General features: G+C 35.3%; 1 protein-coding gene across 1 annotated transcript in view; it reads right to left on the reverse strand.

The window, feature by feature from the left end:
• LOC110466728 (glutamate receptor 4-like) overlaps positions 1 to 13,611 on the reverse strand; it is a 105,676-nt gene that overhangs the window by 15,865 nt on the left and 76,200 nt on the right. Inside the window, exons 3-5 of the mRNA XM_021523443.1 lie at positions 5,976 to 6,224; positions 3,697 to 3,702; positions 1,051 to 1,247 (exon numbers count right to left, since the gene is read on the reverse strand). Of these exons, the coding sequence (XP_021379118.1) occupies positions 1,051 to 1,247; positions 3,697 to 3,702; positions 5,976 to 6,224 (452 nt within the window). The remainder of the gene's footprint in view (positions 1 to 1,050; positions 1,248 to 3,696; positions 3,703 to 5,975; positions 6,225 to 13,611) is intronic.

The following is a 13,611-nucleotide window of genomic DNA, read 5'->3' on the forward strand; positions in this document are numbered from 1 at the left end:
ATATGAAAAATAATTGCAACCGCAAAGCAAAATGACATTTTTTATTAACAATGGTACATTTTGTCAAATATTATTTACATTTACTTTTGTGATATTGGATACTGTTCAATCAAACTATGAAAACAAAGCATTGTCGCCGTTTGATTCGGATAATCATTCATCTATCCGTGCTTATAATAAATAATGGGAGGTAATGGAATTATAATGGTATTGTAAATCGTTATTTTAATGACATCAATATCTCATTATATAGCTTTGCCATCAGACTAATATGAGAAAAACCTTTTAGTAAAATGCTATTTTAAAAATATGGATATTTCACAGTAATTTAGTTTGATACAACGTATTCAGTTGTTAGATTAATAGAAACAACATTAATAATTAATTATTTTCCGAGAAAAATTATTTTCCTGATGGCAAAGTTGGAAAGAGTGTAAAAGCATACATTATATTATAAAAAATACCATGAAAGCAGAAGGCGAGGTACGTCGAGAAACCGCCTCAAGGTACACAAGGCAACATTACAAATAGTCAGACCTGTATAGGATCTCTATAACTTCACATTTGATCTTTGAAAAAAAAAGTGTAATTCATTCACGCACATACTCTGATTGTTTAGATGTTCATGTTAGAATAAAATAGTTCACCAGTTGACATCGGGAGTGTCGAATGACGTTGATAATTCCTTTACATGTTCTAACTGTCATTGACACGTAAACTACATCAAGCTCGATTACAGCACTCTTTCAATACCTAAACATTTTGAATTGGTGAACCATAATCACATACAGTGTAAACATATAAATGATAAATGTTTGTTGGTTTGGGGATTAACGTTCTTGCAACAGCCAGGGTCATATGGGGACGGTTTAGGGAGATGCCGATGAAAAGAAAAAGCAGATGACAAATAAAGTAAACAGGAAAGGTAGTAAAAGAAAACTATTCGAAATGTTACCACTGGGCAACCCATACATTTTGATAGAACTTCTGAATAGAAGACACAGAGGAAATTATGATAATAACAAAGTTTGTATACAAAAGAATACATACTTTTTTTAGGAATGCAGGTAGTCGTTTTCGATCGAAATCCAGGACAAATATCTTTTCCCTACATGGCACACCCAGTTTGTCTATTCGGTGTAGTATGTCGTGTGCAGTCCCGGGATCGTCTATCTGTCTCGCCATTATAGTTATATTTTTTCCATGTTGATTAAATAACTCGTATAACTGCTGTAATCGCCACATATCTGTAAAATAAGTATAAAATGGCTAAAGTACGGGTTCCTGCTAGTTTTAGACAATGAAGCATATACAGCTGTAGCTTTTTTTCTTATATTAACACTTCTGACTTTCCATTAACACCACCAGTGAAAGATAATTTTGGAAATCGTTACAATCCAACTGAATCTTAAAGCAAAAATAATACGTTCATAATCCCAGACCATCTTAAAATCAATCTAGGCGATTAGAGTTATTCAATACATCAAGTTATTAAGTTGTCAAATTAACAAAAGGCTTTGAAGTCGACCAAAATGTATGTATTCTCAATAATATAAATTATTGAACAGATAATATTCTGTATTATTACAGGTAATATGTGTACCTGATATTACCTAAACGTAATTTTGATTTTTCATCTTTTTTGAAAATAAGTATCGATTCCTCACTTTTTTTCTCATGCTGTAAGATCGGAAATTTTCGTGGGGCCTCAATTTTGTGGTTTGCCTTGAAAGACCATTTCGTAGGTACATTAATTTTTAGATAAGGACTTTTCACCCATACGACACATTGCTTTGTGTTAGGCTGTGTATACTTCGTTGACCATTGAATCCAACAAAAATAAAACACTTGAAAATTAATGATTTATTGCACAGTATTTAATAGTTTCATTTATTTCGATATGTATAAAACAGTGTTTATCCCAGAATTTTATGTTTATTTTATCCCCTTATGTAATGTCTCATTCAATTTACCGTTGTTGTACAGTAGTCATGTATGAAGCTAGTACACAAGCCGCAATATCAACGTGCTGGGGTATAGACATTTTCATGTTAAAAACTCTAGCTTGATACAGGAGCTGGTTTTCTGTACCTTACTTAAAAGGATGCAAACACGTAACATTTCACATGAATTGTCATAATTATTATTATTCTTGTATTGTTTAACGGCCCATTGACAATTTGAGTCATTGAGGGCCAAACATCAATGTAAAAATAGTCATTCACAAAAAATGAATACAAGAAACCCAGAAAGAAAAGGTTAAAATGTGTAAATGTGTAAAAATAATTATGAAATATATTCTATCTTATTGTAGAGATTAATTGAATGTAACTAAGCAGATTGATTGCACAGAAACTGCATCAAATAAACGTTACATAGAGGGTACAAAATCTGTCACGTATTTGTTTAAAGTCAGCGCATTCAATCATAAAGTGTTTGACTGTAAATGGTTGATCACATGCATGAAAATAAGGTTGGTCTTCCTTGTGTACAATGTAGATATGTGCATGGCCTATGCGTAGTTGCGAGAGGACAACTTCCTCTCTGCGGTCTGCTCTACCTTTTACACGTGAACCAACATGAGGTTGAACTGCAAATAACTTATTGTTTGTTTCTTCAGACCATTATGTTTGCCAGTTCGTTTTAATAACATTCGCTTTTGAAGGTTTACAATCAGAATAAGGCAGTTTAATGTCTTTCGTATTGAGGTCAAGTGCTGTCTAAGCAGCTCTATTTATTTTTTCATTTCCATTTATTCCGACATGGCTGGGAATCCAAATCAAGATCAGTTGGCAGAAAACTAAAATCTGTACGAAGGTCAATAATCTGAAAAATATTGTTGTTAAAGTTCCGGTTTTTATCTAGATTTGAAAGAGACGGGTCAGACTCTGCTTCGGAATAACGTCTGAAATGAAATTACCCCCACAAGAATAGAAGAAACCTGAAGAAGTTGAAATATGCGATATCAATGAATTACTTTTACAACATAATTTTAAAATCTCAGGCTAGCTATCGTTGAGTAAAAAATGGAAGTATTATTTTTAATTAATGCTTTTTCAACACGTACTATGTGTTATGCATAACATATTTGATTAAGATAAATGTAAAGGCGTAAGAAAATACACACAAGTAACGTCATTTTAAATATGACAGGCAGGCAATCAGGTAGGTTTTTTTTTGGTTTAAACATACTTCTGAAAGTGCACATACCATGATAATTTTATTTTAATTTGCATTAATGTCGCATGGGATTGAAAATATATAAGGTTCTTGCTGTATAATTGTTCATGCAGGAAAATTGGCACCATACTACAAAAGGGGCATGCAATTACATATAAGTAGATAAAAAAATATGTGACGTAGAAATGCAATCTTGGGAGTTGTGTAGCAATTGACATTGCACTTTTCTTGCGCTGATGTCATTATTCTCCACACATCGATATAAGAAGATACATTGCCGTCTTTTTTTTCAGTCGGAGAATGTCGAGACATTCGTGCTATTTCGTGTGAAGTTGATCCTCGACTGTCACTGTTTAGCACGGCGGCTGTCAAGTTAGAATTTACAGGAGACGCTGTGGGTAGGATTGCGATGGATAGGAGAGGTTAGTGTGGGATACAGTTGCGAAGGTAGGGAGTGTCTCTTCAAGCAAAAGGGGTACACAAATTTCATGAAGATAAAGAAAAAACTATACATACTATAGTCTGTACATTTGTTGGGAAGTTTTAAAAGAAAATGAATTAGATAGCAAGTCACATGCTTGTCTATAGTATAGGATATAATTTCAAAAGCACATTGGGAGCGGTTATTATTCACTACTAGGTTTCCTATAAATGCATATACAGACACACAAAAACAGTTTAGGTTGCGTTTTGTTCGCGTTGTCAGTTTGTTTTATTTTTCAGAATAAACTGAACTTGATACTTCGACGTTTATATCAAATCAGATAAAACGAATAAAGAGTGTTTTTTTACGCATTTCGTATTTATACTTTTATAAAAAGAATTTACAGCTTGACGTTTTGTTGTGTATCACAATTTTCGCGAATTGTCCTTTTTAGAACCTTTTTTTCTTGTCATACCATTATCCGAAAGATGTCAAAATCCAAAACACTTTTTATCTTTGTTTTATTTGTTTAATAGGTTAATATACATTTGATACAAACACATGCAAATAATTTACACGAATCATAAAACAACTCGGTGATTATTCTTTTGAGAATTTAATCATGCAAGTGTGGTTGGATTTGACAATGCAAATCAACACCATAACTGATTAATCACTTCAGTGATAAGGCTGCAACGTATCGTGTAGTTATAGGATTTTTGTTGTAATTTCTCCCCCGATGTGGTTATTTCTACTGCTTAATAAGGTTGTTATCTATTTTAGCAACTTAATATGTCAGCGGTACTGATTTCGTTATTAATATCTTGTTGCAGTTGTATATAATTATTTCTACCACAATACGCTGTGTTATTCCACTCTCAGATCATTGTATAAACACCCAGATTGTTAGATAAATATGAGTTATATACCACACGTGGTATATGACCTTCAATAGTTTTGATTGGTCGAGAAGATGAACTTTGACCGGGACGACATTTTCCGCGCGCTTTTTGCCACATGCTGTTTTGTTTACGTCGTCTGCTATCAACATCCGACAAATGTTGGTGACTTTGTGAGGTTATTCGGAAAAGAGGTTATTAAGGCAATATTAAAAGAAGATGATACTTTTAGATTTGATCGCTTGTTTCAGGCAAAATTGCTACAGACGCTCGATATCGTTTCGACGTCACACCGGCGCGTGTCCAGGTTGTGAAACCAAAACAAGATCTGTCACAGTGTCGGAAAATATTTCGTTCTCCCAACGCCCCGTTATCACTATTTGGACGGCCTGACTATGGCGGAACTTTCACTATAAACATCAACCATAGAACCGTCAAGAAGAAACGTAAGCCTAAACTTATGGTTTTGGACATTGATAAGTTCGTCTTCGTCACTTGGCGGGAGGCAGACTTCGTACGATATGATTATATTTTTTCATGAAGTTGTTGCCGAATCATTTATTTTAACAATTATTAAATTTGTATAAAAGTAGTTGTTTTTGAATACTAATGAGTGACTTTTTACATATGGGTCATATCACTACGCCAGCCTTGTCAACAAACACATGTGTGTATGTTATTTTCGACTGATCATGAGATTGTGGTAAAAACAGATCACACGACTCGTGGTTTTTGAGTATGGTATATATTTCACTCTCCTTAGTTAATTTTCAAAAGTTAACTTACTCGAGTGAAATAAATACCATATTCAATAACCACTCCGTGTGTAACCTCTATATATCTTTCAATTCATTTATATCTGACACAGCGCAATTTCTATAAAATATTAATATATTAAACCTTCGGATCAGCATACACATGTGTATATGAAACATTGTGTTTATCAATAAGATGCACAACATTAAAACACAGCTGACACAGGAGGACAATTTCATGGCTTTTGCCTTATCCAAACCTCAAACGGAGAAACTGCTACACGAAAATTTCGTCTACCATATATTTGCAGCTCTTAACACTACACTCCCGCGACATTGAAAGTAAAGGCTCCGATAATCTCGACTTATTCATAGTGACAAACGGTCTATGAGATTATAATTAAATTAATTTATATAAACATTATATATGATAATTGTATCACTGATTTAAAATACATGAACCCAACTATGATGCTAAAGACGCAAACTTTCATAACGACGTTAATTTTATTAAACACTTTATGCTGCTCTGCGAATATCTTGTTAAATGTTCCTTCCAAGAAATGACAAAGCAAAAAGAGCTTTAGCCTAAAAACCCAAGATTTAGCTTAGAACGAACCCAGATGATTTCTCTTTAAATTACATTAACTATTAAAAGGACGTAAAACAAACAAATAAATACAACCAAAATGATTTCCTTATGACTTGAACACTTACCATCATCCGAGTTGAAGAGGTAGAAAACTTTTGTCCAACCTCCATTACGAATGTATTCGGCCATTGCAGGAACGATGGAAGGGTTCATCTTAATTTCGTAGTTAAATCGATCCGTGTTATAGGATTTAGGCGAGGAAGGCACAATAACAGGCACTTCTAAGGCTTGACTGTAGGCTTGTATGACTTCATAGGAGTGAATATTACTCATACAAACTAAGGCAAAAACCATCTTCTCTAGATGCTCACAAACTGAAAGAGGAAGAAAACAATTTCATTTAAGGGCTTCTCTGAAGGCTTGTACGACGTCATTGGAGTGAATATTACTCATACAAACTGAGGCAAAAACCATCTTCTCCAGATGCTCACAAACGAAAAAGAGGTAGTAACACATTTTATTAAAGGGCTTGGCTGTAGGTTGGTATGACTTCAAAGGTGTGAACTACGAACTACGGCAAAAAACACCTTCTCTGGATGCACAAAAGCTGAAAAAAACACTATGTCAAAAGTGAAAATGAAAAGAACAATAAACGTACAACAGAGTTTACACTCAAGGACATACTAAAAGTTGATACGAAAAGACAACAAGATCTGTGGGACACCAAAAGTAATAGAAAAGACATCATCTAATTCCACAAGCGCTCCGGAAGTGTAAGCGTTTCTGGCACCTCATGTTGCGCCGATAAAAAAATGCTCCAATCAATTGAAGCATAGTACATGTACAGTCAGTAAGAAGGTCGCCAACATTCTAAGCTGTAGTGAACAACTTTTAAGAAATGGCAGGCAACGGGGTATCAAAGGTTGATATCAAGTTAAATAAAATTCAAAGACTTTATATTGTGTACTTAATGTACGATATCTTATATGAGTTGATGATTTGTCAAAATAATGCATCTAACCAGTAAGTAAGAAGATGTGTTACCCTGGTTGTGTTATCACCTTATTATTTGTTAGTTTTTTTCCCTGGGAAGACATCGAATGTTTTACGATTTTCCATGCAAGCTTAACATACTTTGAAGAAAAGAGATCTGCTTAAGAGCATGTCTTGGTGTCTGGTGAGGGCGTGGCAAAGTACTTGATTTAATTCTATTTCCTGAAAACTAAGTCACAGGGTCTGCTATAAGGCTTCCCGATAGTGGATTAAATGTAAGAGTGTCTTGGATCTGCCCAGAAAGTAGACTTAGCTCAGCGATGCAACCTATCTAGGAACGATAAAACGTGTTAGCTAGATACTTTATGCCTCATTTCTGGTACGACAAATTCTACACGATAAAATGGCCCATGCTCGAATCAAACTTACGACAAAAGTGTGGTTAGTCTGCAATCAAGTAACTTGCTCAAGTTTTACATACACATTGAGGTTTTCCTGCAACAATTTATACAATGATGTAATTTAAGACAAATGTTTTAGCATATGCAAATCTCATATGCTCTTCTCAAATTATCGAAAATATTTTTTCTGGTTTGATAATTGTACTTCATTTTGACTAACGATTTTATTAACTATATACTACATGAAGTGAATATTTTTGCGGACACAAAATTTTAGCGTATAGAAGACTTTTAAAATTTGTTAGATCCTTTGATACTGTAATGTTGAAGCTTTACAATTTGGTAAAACCCCTGTCACACCTAGCCGCGTTACCACTACGATTGCACGGCGTTGTTGAATTCCACAGAGCGCCGTGATATTTTTTCATGAAGATGGCGATGCCACGGCGTTTTCACAGCGACCTTGGCGTTTCTACGGAGCTCCATGTCGTTCTACCGCGTTCCAACGGAGTTCTAGTTGGCAATGCAAAAGTTCAGAACGATCGTTACGTACCAGATAACATGTTTCCTTTCCTCAACGATTAAATTAACAACACGTTATTTCAAAATGAAACAATTGCATCAAATATAACCGAGCCTAGTGTTTAAGACCTGTAGTTTCAATTGTCTGTTTCTCTTATCGGGCAATACATATCATGCATGCTGTAGGTAAAACTCATTCTGTACAAAATCAGCATTACACTGCTGAAATCAGCGATTTTAACTTTTCTGTAAACTACAGCTTTCGACAGATCATATGTTATGGATTGCATTAGTAACAATTGTCGCGGCTCAGAGTATTTGAAATATCACCAAACCAACTAAGGAGTTTTTAATTGGATTGGGAAAACAGACCAGAGTTACATAGATTCACAGTAGAGCTTTAAAATAGTAAAGATCATAAACAAAGATTGACAACAACATTGAATTAACTTAAGTATAATAAAATGCAACTGGGTTGTTTTATGTTGATTAAAAGTGTATGTCAGTAATGTTCTTCGAAATATCAGCTTTTTAGACAAGCTTTTAAAACGGAACGAAACATCAATCTTTTAAACACTAACAGAAAGTGTCACGGAAACTTTGATGGTTAGTCATGGCTATTTAACATTGATAGAATGTGCTCAATGTGTAATGTCATTTGAAATCTCCGTCGCCTTTTTTAACAACCAATTTGACAACACGCGATAATGCTAAAAAGGGCTGCCACAGCATAATACAGAGTATGTTAATAAACTTCGTCTTTTTTAAAAAGAAGATAAAGAGCTTTGCATATAAAACATATGAATATGCAAATACAAACTGCTGCAAATATGCGCTTTGTTAGTTTGGTTTGTTTGGTCATTTTGATACGAATGGTAAGGGTGAAACCACCAAAAAAACAAAATGGTTTGCAGAACACAAAAATAGACACTTTTGCAGTACAGAATGATCCTGTTCAGCGCAAAGATCCCAAACGCTGTTAATGAGATTAACGCATATAAACGCTTAGGGATTAAAACACTGTCACCGCAATACTTTGTTCTTGATGCCATTAACAATCCATATTACATTTAATTCGAGTAAACTGCGATTCGAATGATTAACGTACACATATGCGATGTAGTATTAAGCCACAAAAGTTACCACATCGACCCTGCACGTCGGGGATCGAGAAAAGATGTATAGTAAGAGGCAACTACTAAAGTGGGGAACCCCCCTGCAGAATTGGGGATTTGCTTTTATGCCCTCTACTTGGGGAGACAAAAACGATCAACATACATCTGCTATACCTATTGCAATATTTTGGAACTTTATCTTTCTTTCTACTTCTATCTACCTTTTATTTCCTAGTGCCTAGCTTGGTAATACCTCATTTCAGGCTTTAGCGTTCGCACAGGCGAGAAATACAATGGATTCTGTCCCCAGGTCGGGACAACCAAAGTCATTAAAACTGGTAGTTGTATTCCCTATTTAACGTTCAGCATTTAGGATAATGGCAACAACTGGTTCATCCGCTGTCAATTTAATGTTACGGAGCGGGATGCTGTGCTGGGAACCATCGACACGATATTTCAGTGAGATAGCACTATAAAGTCACAATATCACAAGGAGGCAAATACACCAACATACCCGGTCTCCGGCACACATACACACATGAACACTTACACAAAACACATTCAGGAACTTCCTTAAATGACATTAACTGTTAATAGGACGTTCAACAAAATAAAACCAAAACGAAGTCACCACATATTTACATTCAGTGGAATACAAGTCGAATATTTCCACGAACATGCAGGAATATGTTCCGGAAGCTAAATTAATGGCTTTTTTATTTGTGAAATTATACACTATCAAGTTTCCTAGTATTTTCTCGCTAATACTTTATCAAATAAACAGTTTCTTTTGATTTTGTGGTTCATATTAATACATTTCGTTCCAAGCATCCATCCCATCCTTCCTACAGCTACGTTAAAACATTTGAATTGTTTACACGATGCAATAAAGAACGTCAACGAAGCTGTATCCGTTGGGATTATATTACTCCAACAAATGCGTACAAACAGGATTTAGCTGTTCCTTTATTTGTCAAGTAATCCCTTGTCACTACTCTTTGTCAGAGTCTTGGCAATATATCAGCCACTGAAAGCTGATGTGGAGTAAACCAGCAGACACGTTATATCGTAAAGCTCCTAGAAATAAGACAGTTACAAAGGCAAGCAAACCTTTAAGTTTAATAGTGCAGCGATACTTCTTGCCTTCAGGTTGTAAAAACTCAAATTGTAGATTCTGCGGATTTTTGCACCATTTTATCTGTTATATACAGCCCGATTCAACCATTTCTATAGTGTTTATTTATCATGGCTACAACTTACACTTCCAAACCATTGAATATATATTGTATACATTTATGTTAAATTCAAGATTGAAGTGTAGACAGCTGATAATTAAAACAAATCGGACCTCTTCGACCACTCTATTATGTCTAAAACTTTCTGTATTTTGAGATAATTCTCACCCTACACATTACCTAACAGTTGTACCACGTAACATGGACAATAAGAGAAACATTACATAAGTTTCCTGACACCTCTATGACATTTTGCTGTAATGAACGTATTTTCTGTAGCGTACCTAGTGGTTTCGTTGCGACTACCCGAGTTGTCATTCTGAGGATGTGATTTAACCCGAATTTGACCTGAATTTTCATAGCTCCCAGGTAACAGAACAGGAAAATAATAGTTTGATGATTGATCGGAGTTTGACCTGGCCTGGGCCTGACAAAGAGAGCCGATATATGTTACTGTATGACCGTTATGAAAACACAACTGGACGTTAAATGTTAGTTATTTGCATTCGTTTTGGTCTATAGCTCCCCTTCACCTGGATTTTTACACCTTGGCGCGTTACGTTAGTGCCCTGGGTGGAGAAATATACGGTCTATGTACAGGTACAAAGTGGCTATGTTTACCTGTATACGTGAGCGTGTCAATATGTGTTACTTTACTTGTGTCATTTTGTGTCGTTTAAAAATCACCGAAAACATCATTTCTAAATTGAAGAAAATAAAGATAGAACGATAGGCTTATATGTGTAGCAATAATGTAGAAATATACCTAACAATCAAGTTTATATGTGAAAACGCGAGGTCATATATATTGTTCAGCCATTTCTCCATTTACACCAATCACGATTGTAATCGCACAACGTTCGTCAATGGTCCGCACAAAAGTATGCAAGGAACAATCGTCCAGATTTTAAGCGTGCCCACATTGCACATTTTGTAGCTTTGAGCGATCCCACAGCTTTGCCTTTCGATGGTCTTCAAGACAACATTGACCATGGTAGAATTGCAAGTATAATAGAGACATAGATTGATGATGATTTTAAATCCGATGTCATCAGTGATCTCGAAAAGAAGTCGGAATTAAACCTTATATCATTTAATAATCATAATAATATACAACATTTATATAGTTCCCTATATAATTTGTAAAATTACTCTAAAGCGCTTTACAACATATGGATAATAGTAATGGTTATAATTGCGAAAACAAAAAACAAAGGCTTACAATCAATTTGATACATTTAGGCAAGCAATGTGCACATAATAGAACAAATAAAACGGTGGTAATGACATAACGTCTTTGCAAAGATTCTAAAATCCAGACGTGAAGAGGTGAGTTTTGATGTCCCTCTTGAAATTGGCCAGGGTATTTGACTTTCTAATTGCAGATGGTAAGCTATTCCACAACGTAGCCGAAACCCTCACAAATCATCTGTTTCCGTAGGTCACAGTACGAGATTTTTGGACACACAACAAATATTCTGACTCCGACCACTGCGATCGTGACGGCTGATACTGAGGAGCTGTTCCATTCAGTGACTTGTATGTGTACACCAGAATTTTGTACTGCGACCTCTATCGTACAGGTAACCAGTGCAACGAATAAATCACAGGTGTGATGTGCTCTCTCTTTCGGGTACGAGTAACTAGCAATGCTGCAGTGTTCTGGACCCTCTGCAGACGACTAGTTAGTTTGTAAGATATTTCACACAGCAGGGCGTTACCATAAACTGCCGAATACAGCCGATGTTCATTGGAAAATATGTATGCAATTTGAAGAAACTACTTAATGAAAAGCTGGATTTACTATATTTGATTTCAGTTGAAAGACAGACTGGATATTTCAGTTCTTTGGTCACTAGGTGATTGATCATGGCTTCATCGAAGACGGTTGTGGCCGGTGATTGCTTTTTTTTGTTTTTTGTTTTTGTATTGTTTAACTGCCTATCGACAATTTGAAAGCCCATAAAAACGAGAGAAAGCTGATCGTGATAATTGTTTGTTAGTTTGTTCGGCGTAAAATGTCCCTGCAACAACCATTGTAGTATGACACCAGATAACCAAGAATCATGGAAATAAGCAAAGGCAGATGAAGAAGACTCCAAAGCATTGCGATGAGGGTAGCGGATCAATTTTGATTTCTTATATGTCCCCTTAGCAGAAGACACAACCAAAATAAAAAAAATGTGCAGAGGGCTCATATTATTCAACCACTAACGATAAAACGAATCATACAATTGCAAGCTGATCCATATATTACGGTACCATGACCAAATTTATCGTTAAGATTAGAGATATAGACGTTGCAACAAATCATTGTCTGCTCCCCTATTATTATATTGACGGCTTTAGAATATTTTGTATATATGGTAACAAGGATATGTTTTTATCAAATGTCACGTTAGCAAAATTTTGTTTGTTTGAACGTTAGGAATAACATTCATATAATTTAAAAATAAAGTTGGCAGAGGGGGAAAGAAAAAGGATATAAAACGGGAAATATCAAACGTGTTTATTCTTACTCGTTCAGTTGTGCCTTAATTCCACAACGCGTATAGTTGCTTCTATTATATGCGTGTAAAATGAAACAATTTCTTTACGTTTGAGATGAATAGAATTTAATTATTTAAAAACTCTGTACATTAACTACATCAACCCGAGGCAAAAAAAATCGAACCGCTTTGGCAAAAATTGCAATATGACTGTGCATACTTACTGCTGCGACAAACTATTACCAGTGCAACGGGAGTTGATTTCACTATATGTATTCTTCTCAGCGAAACAATTGCATGTATATTCTCTCGGTATATATAGAGAACCAACATTTGAAGAAACGTGATCTCATGAATACATTGTTTTCTTAGTTAAAAGGAGTTGACAAAACACTTAACGCTACTAGACCAGGCATTGATATAAAAAGAGGCCCATGGGCCTTAACGGTCACATGAGGTATGTACAAACTATTGTTATCGATGTTGCAATATGAAAAATAAATCATTTTTTTAACAAAGGTAACTTGAACTACATGTTATGCAAAACTAGTGTGAGATCTTGGCAGTATATTTACTATGTGAAAATAGGGGTTCTGTCAGTCAGCTGCATTTTGGAAAAGCACATTAAGACTCTTCCATCTGTGAAGAGTATTTGATTCTACCATATCTGGGTCTTGAGAAGATTTTGTTTTAAAAATTCAGTCATTTCGACCCATTTTGCCCCGCCCCTCAGGCCCCTGGGGGCTGAGGACCATATAATTCACAATTGAGGTTGACCTGTTGCCGTGGATGTTTCTGCAAATTTTCATTGAAGTCGGTTGAGGGGTTTTGGAGAAGACGTTGAAAATAAAAACTGTTAACGGACGCACGAGACAGACAAAAGACGATCGCAATAGGTCACTTGAGAAATCACAGGTGACCTAAAAATATATGAAGTACGAAACATCCTTTAGTTTGAATTTCATCTTAAGTGAAGAATCATTGCTGAAGTTGAGGAAAAAGGAAA

Source organism: Mizuhopecten yessoensis, unplaced genomic scaffold (assembly GCF_002113885.1).
Source record: "Mizuhopecten yessoensis strain PY_sf001 unplaced genomic scaffold, ASM211388v2 scaffold11143, whole genome shotgun sequence".
NCBI classification, from domain to species: Eukaryota; Metazoa; Mollusca; class Bivalvia; order Pectinida; family Pectinidae; genus Mizuhopecten; species Mizuhopecten yessoensis.